The 26,899-nt window shown below is 38.4% G+C and overlaps 1 protein-coding gene across 1 annotated transcript in view; it reads right to left on the bottom strand.

Annotated features, from left to right (window-relative positions):
* Nucleotides 1-25,261, bottom strand: part of NUP107 (nucleoporin 107) — a 43,830-nt gene extending 18,569 nt beyond the window's left edge. The window contains exons 1-12 of the mRNA XM_039245648.1: nt 25,173-25,261; nt 22,640-22,731; nt 22,065-22,151; nt 20,996-21,111; nt 18,720-18,864; nt 14,054-14,157; nt 11,500-11,627; nt 10,487-10,535; nt 8,275-8,346; nt 7,837-7,925; nt 5,668-5,746; nt 3,386-3,499 (exon numbers count right to left, since the gene is read on the bottom strand). Of these exons, the coding sequence (XP_039101579.1) occupies nt 3,386-3,499; nt 5,668-5,746; nt 7,837-7,925; nt 8,275-8,346; nt 10,487-10,535; nt 11,500-11,627; nt 14,054-14,157; nt 18,720-18,864; nt 20,996-21,111; nt 22,065-22,151; nt 22,640-22,731; nt 25,173-25,180 (1,083 nt within the window). The 5' untranslated portion in view covers nt 25,181-25,261. The remainder of the gene's footprint in view (nt 1-3,385; nt 3,500-5,667; nt 5,747-7,836; nt 7,926-8,274; nt 8,347-10,486; nt 10,536-11,499; nt 11,628-14,053; nt 14,158-18,719; nt 18,865-20,995; nt 21,112-22,064; nt 22,152-22,639; nt 22,732-25,172) is intronic.
* Between the last annotated feature and the right edge of the window lie 1,638 nt (nt 25,262-26,899).

Here is a 26,899-nt window from a genome sequence, read left to right on the forward strand (position 1 = left end):
ATGAACAAATATTGCACGATTCCACTTGCATGAAATAGCTCGAACAGGCAAATTCATAGAGACAGAAAGCAGACCAGAGGTTACCAAGGGCTGGGGGAAGGGAGAAATGGGGTGTTATTACATAATGTTATAAGGTTTCTCTCTGGAGTGATGAAGAAGTTTTGGAAATAGATAGTGGTAATGGTTTCACAAAACTGGAAATGCAATTGATGGCACTGAAATGTACACTATTTAGTGTTAAATAGTGGTTAAAATGACAAACTGTGTTATATGTATTTTATTACAGTGGAAAAAAACGAATAATGCAACATACCCAAACTACTGAATTGTATATTTAAAGAAACTTTTTTTAATGTTTATTTTATTTTTGAGGGAGAAACAGACAGAGGGTGAGCAGGGGAGGGGCAAAGAGGGAGACACAGAATATGAAGCAGGCTTCAGGCTCTGAGCTGTCAGCACAGAGCCTGACGAGGGGCTTGACCTCATGAACTGTGAGATCATGACCCGAGCCAAAGTTGGATGCTTAACTGACTGCTCTACCTAGGTGCACATGAATTGTGTATTTTAAATGGGTGAATTGTATGGTATATGAATTGTATCTCAACAAAGTTATTAAAAAACCTCAACATATACTTTGATTAAAATTATGTTCAAAAGAGGTCTAAAAGACAGGTCTTATCAAAAGATAATAAATAACAAGTGTTGGCGAGGATATGGAGAAAAGGAAGCCCTTGTGCACTGTTGGTGGGAATGTAAACTGGTGCAGCCACTGTGGAAAACAAAAAATAGGGCACCTGGGTGGCTCAGTCACTAAACATCTGACTTCGGCTCACATCATGATCTCATGGTTCATGAGTTCAAGCCCCACATCTAGTGAGCTAGAGTCTCACTTTAGTTGAGCATGAGCCCTCCTTCAGGTGTAATAGGAACCCCGCGTTGGGTGAGTTCCACTTCTCTCTTTCTGCCCCTCCTGGGATTTTTCTCTCTTTGCCCCTTGCTTACTTGTGCCCTCTCTCATTCATAAATAAATAAATAAATAAATAAGTAAATAAGAAATAAGGAGGTTCCTCAAAAAATGAAAAATAGAACCACCCTACAACCCAGCATTTCCACTTCTGGTATTTATCCAAAGAAAACAGAAACACTAACTTGAAGAGCTGTATATACTTCTACGTTCAATGCAGTATTATTTACAGCAGCCAAGACATAGAAACAACATTAAGTGTTCAATGATAGGATGAATGGATAAAAAGATGTGGTATATGCGTATGTGTATATATACACACATACAATGGAATATTAATTCAGCTAAAGAAGAATGAAATCTTGCCATCTGCAAGAACATGGATGGACCTAGAGAACATTATGCTAAGTGAAGTAAGTCAGACTAAGACAAATATCATAGGACCCCTCTTATCATACGTGGAATTAAAAAAATAAACAACAAAACAAACTCATAAACATAGACAACAGTTTGGTAGGTTGGGAATAGGAGAAATGGATGAAGGGGATCCATAGGTAAAAAGAAAAAAAATTTTGTTCCTCTGTCAAGTCTTTCTGAGCCTCTCATACTTACTTTCTTCACATATAAGATGAAATTGTTAATAATAATGAGAGTTCTCATTTACTGAATATTTACTATAAGCCAGACACTGTGCTAGATACTTCACATGAATGATCTCATTGATCTTCATTTGAACCCAAAGAGAGGTGCTAATTCTGTGCCTGTTCAATAGATGAGAAAATCATGGCACAAAGGTGATTAGTTTACTCATGGCACACGGACAGTGAGTGGTACAGCCAAAGTGACCATGCTGTAATAGAATAGGCACTGAACTGAGATCACAGCCTTGGATTCCAGTTTTGCTTATTTCAAGGATTCCGTGACCCTGAAAGGCACCAAACCTCTCCAAGTTTCAGGGTTGTATTACTGTTTGTAAATGAGACCACTGGAAAACATGGACTATATTGAAGTCCTTTCTATCTCTAAGAAAAAAAAAAAAAAGAGGCAGAAAAAAAAAAAAAGAATGCTATAAGTAAATGACAATAATAAAAATGAAAAACCCCATTATCTATAGTTTCATAAAGGCAGTGGGACCTTAAGACTTTTTGTTTTTCAAGCCTTCAGTAATGTGATCATATTTGTGTTTCCTGTTTTTTTAAATACATCCTTATTTGCCACTATGATTACTAGTTATTTTCCATATCACCTGGCAGAGTGGCTGGAAACTTAAATATTTTCTGAACAAATGAGTATGTAATAATCACTTCTTTTCTTAATTAAAAAAAAAAAAAAGAAAAAAGAGGGGCGCCTGGGTAGCTCAGTTGGTTAAGGGCCCAACTTGGACTCAGGTCATGATTTCACAGTCCATGGGTTCAAGCCCTGCGTCGGGCTCTGTTTGGACAGTTCAGAACCTGGAGCCTACTTCAGACTTCAGATTCTGTGTCTGCCTCTCTCTCTTCCCTATCCCACTCATGCTCTGTCTCTCTCTCTCTCTCAAAAATAAGTAAACATTAAAAATTTTTTTTTTAAAAAGGGGAAAAAAAGAATGATGCTTAATAACTTAAGACTTATTACCACAAGAAATTCTAACATTTTGAACATGTTATCTATCTTAAGAACATTGCCAAAGAGACCACAGAATACGTACAACCTATTATCGTAAGCTTGGAGTTCCTCAAGATCAGCAAAGCCATCCAGGATGTGGTCTAATTAGATACTTAACATTTCCCATAGAAGATCTTCACTATCACAAAAGAGATTTTTTTTTTGAGAGTTTATTTTGAAAGAGACAGAGATAGCACAAGTGTGGGGAACAGCAGAGAAAGAGAATCCCAAGAGAGCTCCATGCTGCCAGTGCAGAGCCTGACACGGGGCCTGAACTCAAAACCACAAGATCATGACCTGAGGCAAAACCAAGTCAGATGCTTAACTGAGTGAGCCATCCAGACACTCCCCCAACAAAAGACATTTAAAAAAGTGAGTTTAAAAGGAAGAAGTTTGAGGGCCACTGGAGTCTTCACAGGTAAATAGTGTCACCTAGAAGAGCAATTAGGGTCAGACTCATTCTTAACTCTTAAAAATCAGAACTAAAAATAATGGGGATATACCTAGGATATGCAGTATGATACAGGGAAGCAGAGTTGACTTCTTACAAAAGATTTTCTATTACAGCTGCATAAATTACAATGCACTGCTTTCTTAGGTAATGTTTCTTATCACTGGAAACGTTCAAACACAAAGTAGATCCAGAAATAATGCGGCAGAGATAACAGTATCAAGGAGACACACTAGGTTGTCACAAAGGTTGTCACACTAGGTTGTCCCTTCCAACTGAAAGAGTCTATGACCTGAAACTGAACTAATAGGGTGAAAATGACTTACCTCTTCTGTCATTCCAGCACGGATTAGAGTGAAAAGATATTTGAGTAATCTGACTTCATCTTCTCTATCCAGATCATCAAGGGGCATTTTCTGTCTGATGGGAGCATCGGGGTCCTATCAAACAAATAAATAAGTGAACAAATAATGGTAAATCCTTTGTACCCACATACGTTTTAAACATCACCAAGAGAGGATAAATCTCTTGAGTTCATATACAGAAATAAGATTATTTACAATGTAAAGTAACAAAGGGAGTGAAAGTATCACACAAACATTCCAGAGAGCCAGACAACTGTCTGCTGTCCATTCAAAAAAGACTCCACTGGCCCATAAAGGTACATACCTCAGTCAGACAAGGCAGAAACACAATGCCAGCCCAGCCAGGCAACTCTAAAAATGCTACAACATGAGCTGTACCCTGTTGTAGCAACTGTACCTCCAAGTTAATCCTAAACAGAATTAAGTCTACGTGGAGAATGAGCACAGAGGAAACACTGGAGGAGGAGTCAAGAATACATTCTAGGCCTGGAAAGTGCTTAGCTGGTACTTTCTGAGAATACATGAGGAGACAGTCATAGTGGTATTAAGGTCATATAAAACACACTAGTGTCCAATAAAGTAATTTTTCAAGAACAGATTTCTAATAAATAAATCCACTTAGAACAGTTTATTCTCACCTATTATTTTTCATAAGGAAATGTGCCTTTAAACATCTGGGATAACATATCGTCCTCACTCCTGCAGCAAACATCACAAGTGGTCTTCATGATGAATTCTAAATGAAAACTATTTTCTTTTTTAAAACTTTTGGGTCACCCGGGTGGCTCAGTTGGTTAAGCGTCCAACTTCAGCTCAGGTTATGAACTCATGGTTTTTGAGTTCGAGCCCCGCATCAGGCTCTGTGCTGACAGCTCAGAGCCTGGAGCCTGCTTCTGATTCTGTGTCTCCGCCTCTCTCTGCCTCTACCCCACTTATGCTCTGTCTCTCAATAATAAATAAACGTCAAAAATTAAAAAACAAAACAAAACATGTTTATTTATTTATTTTGAGAGAGAGATGCGTACGAACGAACAGGAGAGGGGCAAAGAGAGAAGGAGAGAATCCCAAGCAGGCACCTTGCTATCAGCACAGAGCCTTACGCAGGGCTCAATCCCATGAACTGTGAGATCCTGACCTGAGCCAAAACCAAGAGTCTGATGCTTAAGCCACCCAGGTGCCCCTAACTGAAAAACTATTTTCATGTGACTCTTATTTCAAATGTTACTCTTATGTATGGTAATATGAATATCAATTGAGAAAATAAAGTATATTATAGGTGAAAAATAGATTCTTTCACAAATATTTTGCAGAACATACAATCATTCAATTTTGGAACATGGTCTCTTTCTGGCCAAAAGGAAATCACCATTTTCCACACGTTAAAAGTAAATAATTTTGAGCTGTTTGTTACAGAGTAATTTAGCTATGATCTATTTCAAGCTCTTCCAGTAGCTTCCAACAATTTTCATCAAAACCACTTTTGTTACCCACGGAATTCTGTCAATGTTTCCAACTGTTACTATTTCTCCTACTTTTCATTATAAACATTTAGTTCATGTTTCCACATACCACAAAACTCTCTTTCTTTATTTCTACAAGAATTGGACTCCTGTTCTTTTCAAATCTATTGTTATTCCTATCACTCATATACTAGGATGGGCTTCCTAACCTCAAGCTTATGCAAAGCTTTTCCCCTCTCCTCTGTTTATTTAACAGGCTTCATGAGTCATCACCTCATGAGTCAGGGGCGCCTGGGTGGCTCAGTCGGTTAGGTGGCCGACTTCAGCTCAGGTTATGATCTCACTGTTCGTGGGTTCGAGCCCTGCATCGGGCTCTGTGCTAACAGCTCAGAGCCTGGAGCCGGCTTCGGATTATGTACCTCCCTCTCTCTCTCTGACCCTCCCCTACTTGCACTCTGTGTTTCTCTCTCTTAAAAATCAATAAACATTAAAAATGAATAAATAAATAAAGTTGAAGAGTCAAACCTTACCGGAAGACCAAAATTAAATTGTTTTTAAAGCTGGCAAATAACTTTCTCTACCTTCTTTTACAATTTACAATTCCCAGGCAACAGAAATGTTCAAATACATTCCACCAAATTCAAATGCAACTAAGTAGTCAGTGGTAAACAGTATATGCAAACCTTTGGGAAACCAAAACAAGGATTCCTAGGAAGAAAATTCTCAGCCTTTAAAAAACAATCACAGAACCCTGAAGACAACTTTCATTTCAAAGAAACTTACCAATTCAGTGACAAGGGGACGGATACTTCCTATGTAAGAAGGCATCTGCCGCTGCCTCAGGGTATGCAGAGTATTTTCCCTGCAAGAAAAAGTATAACATATTTAAAAGGAATAACTAATATGCTTATTTAAGGAAATAAAATAAAATCAAGTCAAAGTAGACAAAGAGAGTACAAACTCAGAAAACCATGCAAAAGTGCTAAATATAAAGAGGCATTTTAAGGGCACCTGGGTGGCTCAGTCGGATAGACAACCGACTGACTCAGGTCATGATCTTGCGGTTCGTGGGTTTGAGCTCCACATCAGCTCAGAGCCTGGAGCCTGCTTCAGAAAGTGTCTCCCTCTCTCTCTGCCCCTCCCCCACTCGTGCTCTGTCTGTCTCTCAAAATAAATAAACATTCAAAAATATTTAAGAGGCATTTTAGCTCAGATGACTAATGATGTTAAACACGTTTTCATGTCTTTATTGGCCACTCATCTGTCTACTTGTGAGCTTATCTGTTCAAATCTTTGCCCCCTGCCCTTTTTTTTTTTTTACTACATTACCTTTTCATTACTGAGCTGTGGTTCACTATCAGCTACAAGTCTTACATTTTCTTCCAGTCTGTGGCTTGCCCTGTTTCATTTCTTAATGATATCTTTAATGAGTATTTTTTCATTTTGATGAAATCCAATCAGTCTTCCCTGATTATTGCTTCCTATGATCTTTCTTACTCTTGCCTATCCCCAAGTCACAAAGATGTCCTCCTGTTTTCCCCTAAAAGCTCTGTGGTTTTAGCTTTTATGTTCCATCTTGAATTAAATATTGGGTATGGTGTGAGGGAGGTGTTTTTTTGCATGATATCTAGTTTTTCTGGATGGTTTGTTGAAAAGACATTCATTCTCTCACTGGATTGTTCTGACGCCTTTTACTGAACACTAGCTGACCATCTGAGTGTGGGTCTGTTTTTAAGTTCTATATTCTGTTCCACTGATCAGTAAGAAAAGACCAACTCAGGGCACCTGGGTGGCTTAGTCGGTTAAGCGTCCGACTTTCGCTTAGGTCATGATCTCACGGTTCGTGGGTTCGAGCCCTGCTGTGCTGGCTGCCAGCTCAGAGCCTGAAGCCTGTTTCAGTCTGTGACTCCCTCTCTCTCTGACCCTCCCCTGCTCACGCTGTCTCTAAATAAAACATTTAAAAAAAAAAAAAAAAAAGAAAAGACCAACTCATAAAAAATGTGGAAAAATGTGGAAAAACAAGACATTTTACACTAACTTTTAAATTTTTAAATGAAAATTTCTTTCTCCCGGAAAAATCACAACTACTCAAGATTTAAGTTTTGACAAAGACGGAATAGCACTACTTTCCTAGTTAAACACAGAAAAGATATGTGACTTGCAGACTTGGTACAGGCATAATGTTACTGAATTCAAATGCAATCTGAACATTTTCTTCAAGTCTTTAATATAAACTGTCCCTTTAACCTAGAGATGCTTTGTGGTTTCTTTAAAATAATTCAGAAGTATTAAAGGATGTAGTGACCAAAGATTTTAAAAAAAGCACAAGTAGCTAGAAACCTGGCAAAAGTATCTCCCTGATGGTCAAATTACATTTATTAAAAAACACAACCAGGTGCTGTTTGAAAATACAAATCAGACCATGTCATTATTCTCTCCTCAGGGTTTTCAATCACATTTAAAATAAAGCCCCACAGCCTCACCCTAGCCTGCTTATAAAAGCCCCATATGAGCTGACTATCTTCAATCTCATTTCCCACCAAACTTCTCTTTGCTGTATTCAGACTGGCCTCCTTGCGTAAATACTTTGTTTTCAGGATCTCTGCAGTTTCTGTTCCTGTCTAAAACAACCTGTCCTCCAGATTTTTGCATGTTTTGCCTCCTCTCACTCATTACCTGTTACTTCTTTAGAAGAGGCCTGCCCTGATTACCTCTTCTATTTAAAGCTGTACCCACTGTCATCTTCTATCCATTAACTCTCTTTTTTTCAAAGCTATAACTGCCCAAAAGGCTAAATATTTACCTGTGGTCTAACTCTCTTAAATAATGTTAACACCATAAAAGCAGAGTTTGTATCTGTTTTGCTGACAGACTAAATTTAAATATTTGTTGAAAGATAAATAAACAAAACCAACGCTGAGTGACTTCAAGAATAAACGTTTAGTAACTTACCAATATACTGATTTTGCATAAAACTCAATGTTATCAGAAAAATCTCCAATTTCATCTTTGGCAATGCTCTCTAGCCAATCCACCACCAGCTAGGAAAGAAAAAAAGAGAGTATTAATTCAAAAAGTTTCTGATTAAAAAATACCAACTAACAATTTTTCCAACCACTATTTTTGTTTTTCTAAGATACATAAATATGGCAAAAGAATGAAATTTTCTATAGGAATAATAACAGTTCTTAAAAAGCTATTCCTGGAAATACTAGGGTAATTCATTTGAAAACAGAAGAACAAGGTTCTTAACTCCTTTTAATTACAAGTAAAAACATCAAAAAGAAAAAAAGCTTTTTAAGTTTTTATATTTAAAAAGTTTCAGTTCTTTGTGTGTCATTTACCTTTTCTCCATGCTTCATAAAAAAAAAATTTTTATTTTAATCTTACCTGACTTTGTCGGACAAGTGGATCTCTCTGAAATAATGTTTCCACCACCATTTTCTCACTGGCATTAAGAGCCTATTAAAAAATTAGTTAAAGAAGGAAAGAAAAGAAGATACTCTAAGAATATTATTTTAATAGAAAGGAAAAAGGTGAATCTGACATATATTGAATTATCCATAAACATTTAAACACAGCAAATCTGTACTTTCACGTGTGAAAATTTTTCATAAGCAAATTTCAAAGTGCTAGATCAATCTGCAGTTGCTCTTGATACTTTCATTCTTTGGCTATACTTGGAATTTTAAAACTCTACCTCCTCAGAGATGTTGTTTTAGTAAAATAAAACAGAGAACAAAATAAAACAAGCAAAAAAATCCTAATAAAGGGCAGGATGCAATCATGTGACACCAGAAAGTGAACATTTAAAAACTTTTAAACTCTTGGGAGAGGGATGGGCTAAAATGGGTGATGGGCATTAAGGACAGTACTGTTCACAGCACTGGGTACTATACACAAGTGATGAAACACCCAATTCTACTCCTGAAAACAATATTACACTATAAGTTAACTAACAAGAATTTAAATAAAAACTTGAAAAAAATTTTTTAACTCTTTGATTCTACATAGCAGAAGTTGACAGGTGATAAAATTTAACAATCCAAGGGCTTTCCCTTAACAAAAGACAATGAATGATAAAGGAAAACCTCACTGATGTGATCACATAAAAATAGAAATGTCTACTTGACAAAGACCCCTTAAACAAAACTGAAAGACAAGTAAAAGGAGGACTAACTTTAACATATATAAGTGGAAACAATAATTAGAATATGAGCAAATGGTATGAAGACAGAATTCATATAAGAATATTAATGCTTAAGAATGAAGAATACTAGGGATGCCTGGGTGGCTCAGTCGGTTAAGCATCCACCTTTGGCTCAGGTCATGATCTCACGGTCTGTGGGTTCAAGTCCTGTGTCAGGCTCTGTGCTGACAGCTCAGAGCCTAGAGCCTGCTTTGGATTCTGTGTCTCCCTCTCTCTCTGCCCTTCCCCCACTAGCACTGTCTCTTTTTCAAAAATAAATAAATGTTAAAAAAATATTTTAAAAAGGTGAATAACATTCCACCATGCTAATGTTCAATAATATACACATTGAAATGACACACCTTCTCTCCAATTGGCAACATTAAATAAGTTAGAGTAAGCATTTTCACCCACACTCAGTACACTGCATTAGGAAGGCAAGATGACAATCAATCAAATTGCGACCCAATAATTTCACTTCCAGAAATGTAGGAAATGAAATACATAGATAAATACGAAGAATGCTCACTGCATTACTGATTGCTACAGGAGAAATAGTGGAAACAACCTAAATATGTCCATCAAAATGTCTGAAAAAATTACAGTTCTGGCATATTATGAAAAAATAAGGTAAACCTACATGAATGACAGAAAAAAATTGATTAAAAAAAAACCTCTTAGTATAATGTATAAATGAAATCATACTATACATTAAAAAAAACAAAACCGTGGGGCGCCTGTGTGGCTCAGTCAGATAAGCCTCTGACTTTGGACTCTGAGCCCCACGTTGAACTCTGTGCTGACAGCGTGCCTGAGCTTCTCTCTCTCCCCTACTCTCACACATACTCTCCCTCTTGTGTGCACACGCTCTCAAAATAAGTAAACATTAAAAACAACAACAACTGTATGTGTATATACATATAAAGATGCACAGAAAAGTGTCTGGTAGCAAACTGTTAGACTGAACAGTAAGGGATAAAACAGGACCTTTACCTTTTACTCTATAATATAAACCAATATTAGATAATTTTATATGAGATTGTATCTTTTACCTACTTGTAAAATTTTTTAAATGAAGAAACTCAAGATGGAGGTCAGAAATCAAATCCTATTACTAAAAACCATTAAAAAAGATTTTTTTTTAATGTTTTATTTATTTCTAGGGGAGAGAGAGAGAGACAGCGTGAGCAGGGGAGGGTCAGAGAGATTGGGAGTCACAGACTCTGAAACAGGCTCCAGGCTCTGAGCTGGCAGTCAGTACAGAGCCCGACGTGGGGCTCGAACCCACGAATCGCGAGATCATGACCTAAGCGAAAGTCGGACGCTTAACTGACTAAGCCACCCAGGCGCCCCTACTAAAAACCATTTTAAGTTTTAAACATTTATAAAGGAAAAAATTAATCTTAAACTTACACCAAGTACAAACATATTTTCATCTTCTAATGCAGACTGTATTCTGTCTCTGAGGAAAAATAACAAAATGAAAAAGGCTTAATTTGTGTAAATATTATATGAAAACACCTTTTGAATTACATACATACACAAACCTACATTCTCTCCAGCATAAACAAACTAAGTTTCCAATTAACTTAACCATTCTTTTGAAACAAAGATACCAGTAATATATACCTTCTGGATCGGATATCTGAACCAAACTGGTATTTATTAAAAACAGACTCTGCAAAAAGTCTTTCCAGGCTACCTGCTAACGCACACACCTAACTTTTTAATATAATGTTTTCTCATGGCAAAAAAATTAAATTATCTAATTTTCTTTCAAAATTTTCTCATCACAATGAGAAAGCAGCAGATGAGAGCCAAAACCACTGAGCATCTGAGAGGAGGAAAATATGATTAACTTCTTTCAAACTGTTACTTTACATAAAGCCTATTTTTCAGTCCTTTTTCTTATCTTAAAAAATCTTTTTAATGTTTATTTATTTTTGAGAGAGAGAGAGAGAGAGGGAGACACAGAATCCGAAGCAGAGTTCTTTTTCTTCTTTATCCTAAGTACTGTAGTATTTTCAGTACTTTCCTTATCGTATTTTTGGGAGTTACCAGCTTTATGATCTAACATTCCCCTCTTCCCTCCTAACTCACTCCTGACAATCATCTAATGGCAAGGCATTAGAAACAATAAGTACTGAAAATAGCAGAACCTATTTCCAAACACATGCTTCTCTAACTGTTAAATTAATTTGCATATTTGGGCACCTGGGTGATTCAGGTCATGATCTCACAGTTTGTGAGACTAAGCCCTGCGTCAGACTCTGTGCTGACAGCGGGGAGCCTTGCTTGGGATTCTGATTCTCTCTCTCTCTCTGCCTGCCCCCTCTCAAAATAAACAAACATTAAAAAAATGTTTAAATTAATTTGCCCATTGGTTACGGTGCATTCATTTCACTTATGAGGACTACACACTTTACCTATACAGAGAAGCCAGCAGCCTCCATGTGACCATCTCCTGCTGAAGAAGCCAGAGCATACTGGCTGTTTTTGAGAACTTCTGAAGTCCAGGTGTTGCTCGGCTCACTATTTTACTCAGTATATTCACCTAACATAAAAACACAGATGTAAAGAGGTTTTCTAGAATTCTGAGTCATAACTGCATATTCTTCAAGCTCATAGTGCTAAAACTAAATACACACACACACACACACATTTATAGTATAAATTTTTCCTATCTATTGCCTTTTTTTAATTGAATGGAAATAAAGCATTCCCACTAGACATGGCCTTAATCTGAAGTAAGGTGTGTTTATGTGAGTATGTATGTAAAAGTTTAACACACTCTAGATTTCAGATTAAACAAAAACAGCCATGGGTACATTTTTTTCTTCTTGTATAAGCTAAATCTAACCCAATCCTGACAAATCTAACCTATATTTAACTAGAAGATAAACTAAATCTAACCTATACCTGACAAAATAATAACATGGACTAACAGCATAACAATGAAAATGAGAAATAAAGTTATCTTCAAATTACCCCTGAAAAATTTATACCATATATCAAATCAGGAAAAATATTTTAAGACGGGCACTAAAACACTCATTGTTAAGCACAACTTAACCAAAGCTACTTCCTCGTTCTAAAACCGTAGTTCTTAACCTTTCTCGGGTTGAGGCAGATGTGAAGATCTAACGAAAAGTATGGATGTTCTTCCCAGAAACACACACAAAACTGTTTATCAGAAGACGTAAGGATCCAGGGTCAAGGAAGCCTTTCTCGAAGGTTATCAATAGTACCTCTGAGTCTTCTCAAGAGGAATTCAGAAACAGGATCGCTCTCATTCAGAACAAAAAGAATCACTACCACCACCATAGCTTTTCCCTCCCTTAAAAAAATACTCACAAAATAATGTCACCTTTGTCTTAAGGCCAGTGTTTAATAAGTGTTCTCTCTACTTCTCATTATTTTCTACTGGAACCCTAACTCTAGTAAGTCACTGTTATTCCTTCTGTTAATGAAGCTACTGCTTTTATAATGGAACAATTCAGAGCTTGATTACTGAAACAATATTAAATGATCAAAAATGTTGGCCATTATTATTTTAATCATTCTTGAATGCAATAGTTATTTGAAGTCCATTTATCTATCTATCTATCTATCTATCTATGTTTATTTTTTTTAGTAATCTCTACACCCAACATGGGGCTTGAACTCATGATCCTGAGGATCAAGAGTCACATGCTTCTTCAAATGAGCCAGCCAGCTGCTCCTCCTCTTCCTTTTTCAAAAAACAGACTTAATGTTTTAGAGCAGTTTTAGGTTCACAGCAAAACTGAGTGGAAAGTACAGAGCTCCCACTGCTTTGTGCCTGTTAAGATCCAGCACGGGAGTGAAACACTTGCTACAATGAGCCTACACTGACATGTCATTATCATCCAAAGTCTATACACGGGTTCACTCTTGGTGTTGTATATTCTACAGGTTTTGACATAAAGGACATGTATCCACCATTAAAATCTCATACAGTTTCACTGCCCTAACCATCCACCATGCTCCACTTTTCATGCTATCTTCCCCCACCCTCTAGAAACACTGATCTTTTTACTCTCTCCAGTTTTGCCTTTTCCAGAATGTCGTAGAGTTGGATTCACGCAGTATGGAGCCTTTTCAAATTGGTTTCTCTAGCTTAGTAATATGCACTTAGGGTTCGTCCTTGTCTTTTCATGGCTTGATGGCTCATTTCTTTTTAGCAACGCACAAAATTCCACTGTATAGATGTACACGGTTGACTTATCCATTCACTTACTAAAAGAAATCCTGGTTGATTCTGAATTTAGGCAATTACCAATAAAGCTGCTATAAACATTTATTTATATGTAGGTTTTTGTGTGGGCATAAGTTTTTAACTCATTTCAGTGAATACCAGAGTATGAATGTTGTTGAATCATATGATAAGAGTATGTTCAGGTTTCTAAGACACTGAGAAACTATCTTGCAAAGGGACTCTACCACTGTGCATTCCCACCAACAACGAATGACAGCTACTGCTGCTCCACATCCGTGCTAGCATTTGGTATTGTTAGGTGTTCTGCTTTTGGACCTTTGCCATTCTAATAGGTATATGACATCTCATGGTTTTAATTTACAATTTCACAATGACATATGATGTTGAACATCTTTCTGCATACTTATTCACCATCTGTATGTTTTCTCTGGTGAGGTGTCTGTTTATGTGTTTTGTCCATTTTTTTTAATTGGACTGTTCATTTTCTAATTGTTGGGTTTAAAGCCTTCTTTGCATATTCTGGATTCTCCTTTTTTTAAAGTAGCAGAATCCTTTTGTCTCCCAAAGAAATCTCATACGGACCTTCAATAAGCAAAAAGCAGAGCTGCTCTGGCTACCCCTGCCACTACACCCTTAAAACATCTCCCTTAACAGGACGGAAATTCACAGTACGGAAATGTTGATGCTGTTCAAAAAACTAAGAGTACTGAAGTTCAACCAACGATGGAGTGAAAGTAACTTACCTGACTACTACAGATGTTTTCATACTCTTCTACAAGGTCAAAAACAGTATTTGAAGAGTGCTTCAAGTAAGACTGCAGGAAATCGGAAAACATACTCATGGATGCTAGAATACGTTAAAAAGAAAAGGAACAAGAAAGTTAAGTGACATACTCCTAGGTAATTATGTCTCTATGAAAACTTAAAACACAGCTATGTATCTCTTTTTTTCTGCTGTATTTTGTTAAAAATTACAATGGTGGGATGCCTGGGTGGCTCAGCCAGTTAAGTGACTCTTGATCTCAGCGCAGGTCATGATCTTACAGTTCATGAGTTCAAGCCCTACATTAGGCTCTGTGCTGGTGGTGTGGAGTCGGCTTGGAATACTGTCTCTCCCTGTGTCTCCCTGTGTCTCCCCCTTCTCCCTGCCCCTGCAAATACATTAAACTTAAAAATAATTGTAACTGTCGGAAGATAAATAAAACAAAATTTACCATCTTAACCACTTTTAAGTGTACAGGTCAGTGGCACTAAGTACATTCACAGTGCTGTGCTACCGTCACCACCATCCATCCACGGAACTCTTTTCATTTTGCAAAACTACAACTCAGGATAGCCAAAGTGAACCTGATAAAGAACAAAGCTGGAAGTATCACACTTCCTAATTTCAAACTATACTATAAAGCTTGAGTAATTAAAACAGTATGAGAGGTGGGGCGCCTGGGTGGCTTAGTCGGTTAAGCGTCCGACTTTCGCTTAGGTCATGATCTCGCAGTTCGTGGGTTCGAGCCCCGCGTCGGGCTCTGTGCTGACTGCCAGCTCAGGGCCTGGAGCCTGTTTCAGTCTGTGACTCCCTCTCTCTCTGACCCTCCCCTGCTCACGCTGTCTCTCTCTCTGTCCTAGAAATAAATAAAAATTAAAAAAAAAAAAAAAAAACCAGTATGAGAGGTGCCTGAGTGGCTCAGTTTGTTAAGTGTCTAACTCTTGACTTGGGTTCAGGTCATGATTTCATAGTTCTTGAGATCAAGCAGCACACAGCCTGCTTAGGATTCTCTCTCTCCCTCTCCGCACCATCCCCCCCTCCCCCCGTGCATGTGCTCTCTCTCAAAATAAATAAAGTTAAAAAAAAAACCAAACGGTATGATAGTGGCATAAAAACAGACACATAGATCAATGGAAAAGAATAGAGTCCAGAAACAAACTCCCACATGTATAGTCAACTAATATTTGACAGGGAAACCAAGAATACTCAATGGGGAAAGGACAGCCTTTTCAGTAAATGGTGCTGGGAAAACTGAGGATCACATGGAAAAATTAAACTGGACCCCTAGATTATGCCACTCATAAAAATTAACTTGTAGGGCACCTGGGTGGCTCAGTCAGTTAAGCGTCTGACTTTGGTTCAGGTCACGATCTCACAGTTTGTGGGCTCAAGCTTTGTGTGGGGCTCTGTGCTGACAGCTCTGAGCCTGGAGCCTGCTTCAGATTCTGTGTCTTGTGCTGTGTCTCTCTCTCAAAAATAAACATTTAAAATAATTTTAAAAAGGGGCACCTGGGTGGCTCAGTTGGTTAAGCATCCGACTTTGGCTCAGGTCATAATGTCACAGTTCATGGGTTTGAGCCCTACATCAGGCTCTGTGCTGACAGCTCAGAGCCTGGAACCTGCTTCATATCCTGTGTCTCCCCTTCTCTCTGGCCCTCCCCTGCTCATGCTCTCTGTCTCTCAAAAATTAATAAATGTAAAAAAAAACTTTTTGTTAATTAAAAAAAAATTAACTTGAAATGGATTAGAGACTTAAATATAAGACCTGAAACCATAAAACTCCTAGAAAAAGATATAGGCAAAGAGCTCCTTGACATTGGTTTCAGTAACAACTTTTTGGATATGTCACCAAAAGCACAAGAAACAAAAGCAAAAGTCAAAAGGGAGATGACATCAAACTAAAATGCTCTGTACAGCAAAAGAAACAATGAACAAAATAGAAAGGCAAACAGGCAACCTATGGGTGAAAACATTGTAAACCATGTATATCTGATAAGGGGTTAATCTCCAACATATATAAATAACTCATACAATTTATTAACAAAAAGACTCAGTCTAAGTAAAAAAAATGAACTCAGAGCCTGCTTGGGATTCTCTCTCTCTACCCCTTCCCTGTTCTCTGTCTCTTTCAAATAAATAATAAATAAACCTTAATAAATTTTAAAAATAAACTTTAAAAAGGAGGATTAATAAATTCTGAAAATCTAGTGATAACATTGATTGTAGTGAATAAATCTGTATTCTATAATTCAAAGTTGCTAAGAGACTAAATATAAAAGGTTCTCACCACAAAAAAGAAATGGTAATTATATGAAGGTATGATGGTGTTAACTAAGAGTTGTATTACAATATGTAAATGCATCAATTCAATGTTATACACCTTAAACTTCTTCTATGCTACATGTCAATTATATCTCAATTGAAAAAAAAAAACCCTAAAACTCTTACCTACTAAGGAACTCTCTGTTCTCCTCTCTCCCAGTCCCTGGCACCCATCATTCTACTTTCTAGGAGTCCAATGACTTTAGGTACCTCATGTAAGTGGAATCATACAGTATTTGTCCTTTAATTTTCGTTTATTTCATTGAGCAAAACGTCCTCAAGTTCCATCCATGTTGTAGTATGTGTCTAAATATCCTTACTTTTTAAAGTCGAATAATATCCCACTGCATGTATATGACACATTTACTTATCCATTTATTCACTGGTGGACATTTGGGTTGCTTCTACCTTTTGGCTATTCTGAATAAGGGGGCTACAAACAAGGATATACGAATTGGAGATCCTGATTACAGTTTTTGGGGACATATACCCAAAGGTAGAATTGCTGATCATTGTATCCCCACCAATAATGTACAAAGCTTCCAATTTCTCTACATTTTTGCCAACACTGGTTATTTTATGCTTTCTTTTGTGTGTATCCATCCTAATGGGATGATGTGGTGTCTCACTGCAGATTTGATATGCACTTCCCTAGCAATCAGCGATGCTGAGCATCCTAACATATGCTTACTGGCCATTTTCATATCTTCTTTGGAGAAATATTTATTCTAATCCTTTATTGTGTTTTTTGTTGTTGTTGAGATGTAGTTGTTTTTTTTTCCCAAAAAAATTTTTAATGTTTACTTATTTTTGAGAGAGACACAGGATGTGTGAGTGGGGGAGGTGGAGCATATGGGGACAGAGAAAAATAGGGAGACACAGAATCCAGGCTCCAGGCTCTGAGCTCCCATTCTGTGGGCTGCCTTTTCACTCTACTGACTGTCATCTTTTTATGCATGAAAATTTTAGATTTTGATGTAGTCCAATGCATCTATTTTTTTTCTCTTGTTACCTACAAGTCTATTAAGAGCCCAAGGCTGTGTTAGCTATCTATCTGTCAACAATTACTACAAAAATATGAGCCCAATTGTAAAATATCTGATTTGTATTTTAAATACATAACAAAACAGCTGAGAAAGCTGTAACAGATACTAAGATGATATATATATATTCTACTTAGGGAAAATAAATACACTCTACTGAAGTACCGTACCATACTTTAGGTCTCATCCACTGTTTATACTTTTTAAATTTTTTAAAATATTTTTTATTTATTTCTGAGAGAGAGAGAGACAGCGTGAGCAGGGGAGGGTCAGAGAGAGACAGAGACAGCGTGAGCCGGGGAGGGTCAGAGAGAAGGGGACATACAGAATCTGAAGCAGTCTCCAGGCTCTGAACTAGCTCTCAGCACAAAGCCCAACGCAGGGCCTGAACCCATGAACCATGAGATCATGACCTGAGCCGAAGTCGGATGCTTAACCGACTGAGCTACCCAGCACCCTACATCCACTGTTAATACTAAAAATTAACATTTTTCCTATTGTATCGGTTTAGTACAAAGGATTTCTAAATCTCTCAAAATCTGAGTACTTATTACTGGCAGATACTATAAGGAAGCAGTGGTTACCACAGTGTTAAGAGAAGGGTTGTGGAATCAAACTGCTTAGTTTTAAATCCTGGTGCCATCACTTCCTAGCCAGGTGAGCTCTGAAAGCCACCCATTATGAGCAGCAGTTCCCTTTCCCCTCTAATGGGAATAGCTCTTGTCACTCTTCAGTGGACCGCTACATAAGATAATGTCCACTCCGAGGTAAGTACACTGACTCTATCACGTTGGCTCAGAATGATAAAATGAAGATCCCATGTGATAATGAGTTCTTACAGACACATGAAAAGCAACCTTGTTTTTCCAAAGGGGAATGGTAATAACCAACCTAAAACTAGAAAGGTCTTCATACTATTTGAAAAAAAAGACAGCATTAGCATCCAGATTAAAACATGTCAACAAGATTAGATAAAACCTCAACCTACAGAAAAAGAGATGATTTTTCAATAGAAATATGAAAGATGAAAGATATGAGACTTGTCTAATAACCTAACATGGCATTTGAACTGAAAAATAAAGTGGCAAGATGCTCCTCCAACTGAGAACTAAGGTGAGAGTCTCAACCTTCTGGAGCTACTACATCAAATGGCTCAGCCATTACCATAACTAATCAGCTTAATGAAAAGTATTTTGTAATGACACGCAGGGATATAAGAGATAGTTTCCTTGGTCTTTGTAGAGCAACAGGCTACCCTGTGAGAGTTCAATGCCATTTTACCGGCTTCACCAGGATCATCCTCACGTAACATGACGGCACTGAGAGTTACGTCCTCTGTTACACTGTGGGACTCTGTACTTGTGAGGAGTCCTGAACGCTGTGATGTGAATGCAGCAGCCCAATTACTGTCATCCAGATTAGTTACCTTAAAAAAAAAAAAAAAAAAAAAAAAAGATACAGAAAAGTAATGAGCCATTGCCATTGAGTAAATAAAGACTTTAGTGACTATTTTGTTAAGGAAATCACAGCTTTTAGAACAGTTTTCTTCTCTGTACTACTTTTTTTTTTTTTTTAAGGCAATAAATATTGCATTTTGTAATATTTAAGCTGACAGTAACATGTAAGATAAGGCAGTTCTACTGCTCTAAATTCGTATCAGTTTTTCACTACTGGGAAAATGTACAGGACAAATGACCCAGCTTTTTTAACATATGAACGCTAACAAAAGGGATGACAGAGGCAGTTATAGATTAAAAGACAAGACATATCAAGCAAATGCAATGTGTTTACCTTATTTGAATCCTGATTTAAACAAACCAACTTAAGAAAATTTGATACAACTGAAGAAATGTGAACACTTAGTAAAATATATACAGTAATGAAAAAATATATATACAAAGTAGGTATTTGAAATGATAAATTACTGTGTGTATGGGATGTTAGATATGTTAATAGCATTGTTTTAAAGAAAGAAATGTCTTATGTCTCAGAGATATGCACAAAAATATTTCTGAGTAAAATGTTATGAAATCGGGGAGTTGTAAAGTAACAAAGGGGAAACACCTGTGGATGCAGATGACATAAAATCGGCCATATATTAATAACTGGGCAATGAGCACATGGGAGCTTACTTTACCATGTTCGGACATGTCTAAAATGTTTAAAAACAGGTTTTAAAAATTCACCTTTATTTAAAATCCACCTTTTTTTTTTTTTTTTTTTTTTACAAATAGTTTGTCAAATTAGTTTCCACATAACACTCAGTGCTCTAAAATCCACCTTTTAAAGCCAGAGAGAGCTATCTGAAGATTTAAAAAGGCGTCTTTATTTAAAATCCAGGTAGAAGCAACGATAAAAAATGTATAGTTTATAATAACCCCATTTACTCTGTTCTGGGCTTTAAGAGACTAACGATTTTACTATTAATCTTGCAGTTCTGAGGCAGTAAATAATAAGTCATTTTCTTTTTTTTAACCCCAGATGTAGTTAATTCAGTCATGTTTTCAAGTAGAACAAGGTAAACATTGCCAACATAAACCAGATTCAAAAGCAGCATAAAATTGTTCAATGACTAGGTCATTGTTAGATATTAACATTCTAAAAATCTGTAAGACAACAATACTTAACAGAGCAATTTAATCTTTTAAGGAGAGGTTTAACAAACCAAACCATACTTCAGAAGACACCTAATTTAAACAATTTCAAGTGTGTGCAAAGATCCCTGTGACTTTTTTCTGGGTGCCTGGGTGGCTCAGTCAGGTAAGTGTTCGACTCCTGATCTTAGCTCAAGTCATGATCTACGGTTTGTGACATCAAGCCCTGTGTTGGCCTATGCACTACAAGCGAGGAGCCTGCATGGGACTCTGCTGTCTCTCTCAAAACAAATTAATAAACCTAAAAAAGAAAAATCTCTGTGTCTTTTTAGTATGCACAGAGCCAAACAGAACTGTTTTTATCTTGTTTTTGCACTAAATTTTCCATCATACTCTCCTACTCCAACACAACTCTTCTGTTTCCTTCTCGGTTAGAAACAATCCGTTCTCTTTCTATAGGGTATTTTGAACACCTAGGTGAAGTCATTCTGTACCAGTTTATATGACATTTCTTCTCTTTTCAATACTGTATCACAGTGATTTCTAAAGAGTGCCTCATCTACTTTTTCCAACATTTCTCTTTTCTTTCCTCTAATGCCTTGTCTCTCTTCTTATGATACTCTTCATCCATTTCTCTCGGCTTCCTACTCTTCTATACTTCAAAACAGGACTCAGCTTTTGTAGTCATCAACGACCAATCAATTATTTCTTCGGAGAAGCAGACTGTCAAATTAACACATTCTGTCTGTATCCAAATGTTGCTGGCATTACAGTTTCCAACTGTGACAGGAGAGGGTTTTAAGGTTTTCAGTTTTCTGAAAGCCCAACCAAAAAAATATTTCAAACTACATAACCTAGTTAACTCTTTTGAGGACAATGACTGCAAATCTCACCAAAGGCTTTTAAGCTAAATATCTTGCTTATATGACAAGAGGAACATTTTCAGCCCATTTTTCCACATACCATAGACAGATTTCCCAAGAACCCTGAAGACTGTGCAAGCCGGGGAGACCTCCCTCCTGTTCCAAGAATGCAGGAAACATCTGGATGCCTCAGTAAGCTTCGGCTGGGTGGAGTAGCTACAAACAAGAGGTTAGAAAAAGAATCCAAAGTACATGAACACTGATCAAGAAAACAAAACAATCAAACAACCAATAAATAACTTTGTTTCCAATTATTTAGATTCTAACTAAGTAAATACTTAAATAGTAACATTTCCATGATAGGAAGATCTAACTTATTTTTGTAAATGTGATCTTTTGGTACTAGTGAGCCCAACAGGAAAATCTTTTACTGCAAATAGAGATGTTTTCATTACAACATAACTAAGTAGTAAAAAAGGACACTAATGAGTCCATGGATTCTTCATATTCCAATTTTACAAATACTGAAGAGGCAGTTTAGTGTAAAGGGCACAGGCTTTGAAGTGAACAGATCATTGTCTGAATTTTGCATTACACTCATATTTGCTTAGCCATGCTATCGTCATTGAATAATTTCTCCAAGTCTCAATTTCAGTTTAGGCAAAATATAAATAATACCTACATCACAGTTATTGTGTACTTATGTAAAGTGCAGTGTCTTATACATGGTAAGAGTTCAACAAATAGTAATGCAATCATTATTATTTGTTCTTAACTATTAATATTGTAACCAAAGATTATTATGTGTACTGTAAACTTTAACATACAGCTATTACTATTATTATAAAACATTAATATTTAATGTATATAAATATATGTTATATATAATTAATCTATATATAAATATATTATTAAATGCTTTAAAAGCAAAAAATCTTATGAGGCGCCTGGGTGGCTTAGTCAGGTAAGCATCGGACTTCGGTTCAGGTCATGATCTCATAGTTTGGGAGTTCAGGCCCAGCATCACACTCACTGCTATCAGCGCAGAGCCCAATTTGGATCCTTTATCCCTCTCTCTTTCTGCCCCTCCCCTGCTCACACTGTCTCTCTCAAAAATAAATAAAACAGTAAAAAAAACAAACAAAAAACCAAAAAGCAAAAAATCTTACAAAGTGGTCGAAACGAACTGGGAGTTCGAGGGATAACCTGGTTTCTTGGTGTAGTATTAGCAAAAATTTCATCTTGGGATGGTCGAACTATAGACAGGTTAAGAAAAGTTTTCCGTACAAAACGGACACCATTCAAGTTAGAATTAACCATATTACCCTATATAAAATATTTGAATACGTTTTTCAAGAACAAGGTTTTTATGGCTACCGCTTTTTCTCTGCAAAGAGTAAATCACTCACTCTACTGCTTCATTTCTCAGACATCAGTCTTAGATTACTACACACTGAACTAAGAGTACTGAGATTTGAAATTAAAAAAAGGGTATCTCATCTCAGCAGAAGCTAACTACAACAGGATAGCAGTAAAACAGAACACCCTTATTTTCAAGGCAACAGAAATTTTAACCCCTTTGAATTTCAGGATTACATTTATTAAATAAAATTTAAAAAATGAATTTCCACATCATTTTATTATAATAGTGAGTGTCTAATATCTCTCAGGAAAAGAAAATTCTATAATCTTGATTCCAGGCATGTTGTAATTTGTATAATGATGTTTAAAATGCAAAGGATACTTAAAACTCTTTTTTGAGCACTCTGTTTCCGTGCAGTCCGAGTCACTTCTGCCTCCCGGATCACAGGGGATGACATCTCTCCAAAGCCACTCCTAAAATAGTAAAGTTCATGTGAATGAAATGAGAATGTAGCATTTTCAAAGAACTTTATCACAACTGGAGCAAAGGACCCTGGGTCAATCAAAGTATAGCCAACTCTTTGACCTTTTCGTTAACAGCGCTCTTTGATTCCAAATCCTGCTTATCCCTCAAAGTCCTTCTCAGGGGCACCTGGGTGGCTCAGTCAGTCAGGTGTCCAGCTTCGGCTCAGGTCATGATCTGGTGGTTTTTGAGTCTGAGCCCCGCATTGGGCTCTATGCTGACAGCTCAGAGCCTGGAGACTGCTTCGGATTTTGTGTCTCCCTCTCTCTCCTTCCTCCCTTGCTCGTTCTCTGTCTCTCTCTCTTAAAAATAAATAAAAATTTAAAAGAAAGTCCTTCTCAAATTTTTCCTGCATAGGCATCTTTGAGTTATTAGCACTCACCATGTTATTTTCGCCCATGGAATTATTCCAACACCTGGCATCTATATCATAGCACTGTTTTACATAATTGCTTCACAAAGGCAGGTCTTTCCTCTGTTGAACTGAGGAGCTCCCTGAAATTGCAGGATCTCTTGAAAGGATCTTCTGTAGTTTCTAAAATTCTTCAAACCATGGTTACTATGAAAAACTTCTGTTGTTTGGGACTGGTGAGAAGGGAGGCTAAGTGAAAAAGAATTCTAATAAATTGGAGAAATGATTCTCCAAGTTATTTCTCCCGAGTACGCTAATGGCATCTCTTGTCTCAGTCTGTTGCAGTGGCCCCTGATCTCCCACTGTCCGCAGCCCAAGGTAACTAAAATAAATTGTGTGAATTAAAAGACCTGTATTTTGAGGGGCACCTGGATGGCTCAGTCAATTAAGTGTCCAACTTTGACTCAGGTCATGATCTCACAGTTCGGGAGTTTGAGCCCCGGTTCCAGCTCTGTGCTGCCAGCTCAGAGCCTGGAGCCTGCTTCAGATTCTGTGTCTCCCTCCGTCTCTGCCCCTCCCCCACTGGGGCTCTGTCCCTCTCTCTCTCAAAATAATAAACATTCTTTTAAAAAGACCTGTATTTTGAGACAAGGATCTAATATGCTTTTCCTCCACTTAAAATCTTTTTTTAATTTTTTTAAATTAAAAAAAAAATTTTTTTTTTAATTTATTTCTGAGAGAGAGAGAGAGAGAAAGACAGCTAGAACAGGGGAGGGTCAGAGAGAGAGGGAGACACAGAATCTGAAACAGGCTCCAGGCTCTGAGCTGGCAGCACAGGGCACGACATGGGGCTCGAACCCACGAACCGTGAGATCATGACCTGAGCCAAAGTCGGACGCTTAACCGACTGAGCCACCCAGGGGCCCCGTCCTCCACTGAAAATCTTAAGATAGCTCTGAAGCCTACAGAATCAAGTCCAAACTTCCTTTGTCTTATACTCTAACCCCCGACTTACTAGTTCAGCCTTATATTCAACTACAAACATCCCCATTCAAACCTACATCGCATGTGACCATTCAGCTACACAATGCATTCATTCCTTTTCATAGTCTTGCACCTTGTACATGTAGTTTCTCCTACAGAGGCCTACATTTGCCCCTCTGATCCACCTGGCGAACACTTACTCAGCAAAGAGGCTCTTGGAATCTGGAGACATATCAGGTTGGCAACTTGGTTCTTCTACTTATTAGCTTCCTAACTGTGACCAAGTTCTTAAACTCTTTTGGCCCTAATGTAATCTATGAAAAGAGGATCACAGTACCTATCATCATAGGATTGCAGGAAAATGAAATTAGCTAATACAATATATATGTATAATAAAGCATTTAAGGCACTCAATGTAGCCATTATTCAGGCCAACTAGAGAGTTACCTCCTTTGCGAAGTCTTCCTGATACCTCCCGTGTCAGGGGGACTTTATCGCATCCTCATTTTCTCTTCCCACAGAAAAGTTAAAACACATCACTTCGCACTGCTCCGTTGTCCCCTACACTATAATTCCCAGAGGCCAAAAACAGGAATAACACACCTTTATAGCAGGAGGCTAGCATAGTGCCAGGGTCATAGAAAGACCTTAATTCTGTAACTACCTGATGCTGGAACTTGTGATCAGAAAGTCTGGGCTGAGATCCCAGTTCCGTCACTGACTGGCTTTGTGATCTCGGGCAGGTCACGCAGCATCTCGAAAGCTGGACCACCTCCTATCCCGCCCACCCCATCAATGAAAAACGTTGCGCCAAAACGAAAACAGATGGCAGAGCTGGTGCGAAAATGCGAGTGATGATCACTGTCCATATTCATTCGCGACCCAAGCTGCTTTTCTTCCATCATCTGCAGACCCTCCCAACACCGGAGGGGAGTGCTAGGGATAGCACCCGGGCCTTCCTCGGCTTCCTCTGGGAGTTGGGTTTCGCCTATTTCGTTCCGCCCAACAAATGCGCGAGGCAAGTCTCCTAGCTTACCCATTACCACCACAACTAACCTGTCCATGGCCAGAGCCTTCTCCAACGAGAAGCTTGCAAATTTGACTCCAGCTTAACCACCGCGGTTCAGCCTTCCCGCTCTCCGGAAGCAAACCCTTTGACCCGGAAGCATGTCCTCGCTAAGCTGTCCTAGAAAAAAGGGGAGGGAGGAAGAAACATTTTTCCCCTCGAGCGCACGCGCGACGACTTCCGCCTTACTGCCGCAGGTCCGGTCTGCGCAGGCGCGAAGGCTGTGCTCCGATGTGATGGCGTCTGACCGGGCCGGGCTGGGCGGGGCTGGGCTGGGCCGGGCAGGACTGAGTGGGCAGGGCTGAGTGGGCAGGGCAGGGGGCGGGGCCTGATGGGCTTAGCCCTGAGGCGCCCTGGCCTCTGCCTGACTGGCATTTGTGGGCGTGGTCCAGGCGCCGGGTTATCCTAGAGGGAAACGACTTACATTGACAGCCTAGAGAAATGTGCAGTTATTTCCTGGTATTTTCAGGAGGCCGGTACTGGGAAGGAGCCTGGACTTGGAATTCAGACGTGCAGGCTCTGCCCTCCACCTCCGGGATCCCTGCCAGTCTCTCTGTACATAACTTGTTTGAATTGTAGCGTAACCCCCTACACTTCTTGATATTGTTTTTCATAATGGCTAGTTGTTGTTGTTTTAATATTTTTATTTATTTCTAGGAGAGAGAGTGAGAGACAGCGTGAGCAGGGGAGGGTCAGAGAGAGAGGGAGTCACACACTCTGAAATAGGCTCCAGGCTCTGAGCTGGCAGTCAGCACAGAGCCCGACGCGGGGCTCGAACCCACGGACCGCGAGATCATGACCTAAGCGAAAGTCGGACGCTTAACCGACTAAGCCACCCAGGCGCCCTGTTGTTGTTGTTTTAACTTGGTATTTTTCCCTATTAAGGAGAAAAGGATCACTTGCCTTAAAAAGCATAAGAGTGGGGCGCCTGGGTGGCTCAGTGGATTAAGCATTGGACTTTGGTTCAGGGCATGATCTCCTGGGTTGTGAGTTTGAGCCCGGCTTCGGATCCTCTGACCCCGCCTCCACCTCTCTCTCTGCCCCTCCCCTGCTGGCTCGCATGCTCTTTCTCTCGCTCTCTCTCAAAAGTAAACAGTAAAAAAGAAAAAGCATAAAGAGTAATATGTAAGTGATGAATCACTAAATTCTAGTCCTGAAACTAATGTTACGCTATATTTAACTGGAATTTAATAACTTGATACAAACTAAGAAAGCATAAAGGGTGATGGAATTTGCCCTCTATTTCAAAGTGCCTATATATATGCAAAAAGTAGTACATTCCTGCACAGAAAGAATCAAAAGATTTGCCTTACCCATTTACATTCGACTGCAATCCTGGGTAATGTAATGGGAAGTAGGAAGTACTCTTCCTACTGGATTCCCATTAAGACGTGGAAATTTCGCAGTTTGGAGCCCATGGCCAAGAAAGAATTCTTGAGACGTCTTCGGTGCAAAAAGATGGTTTTATTAAAACCCGGGGACAGGACCTATAGGCAGAAAAGCCTGCCCTAGGGTTGTGATAGGTGACTAATTATATACCTTCAGATTGTGAGGGCCTTAGGAATAGAGTAAGTCTCCAAGGATTTTTCGAAGCAAGGTTTCCTGGGCCTTGAGGGAGCTAGCTATTGTTAGGAAAAGGTCATTTATTACTGTTGAGTCAAAACTCAGTCATGAGACCCTACGGATGTACATGAGTGGGCCATAAGCTTAGAGGATC

Source organism: Hyaena hyaena, unplaced genomic scaffold (assembly GCF_003009895.1).
Source record: "Hyaena hyaena isolate Hyena2069 unplaced genomic scaffold, ASM300989v1 scaffold_262, whole genome shotgun sequence".
Classification (NCBI taxonomy): Eukaryota; Metazoa; Chordata; class Mammalia; order Carnivora; family Hyaenidae; genus Hyaena; species Hyaena hyaena.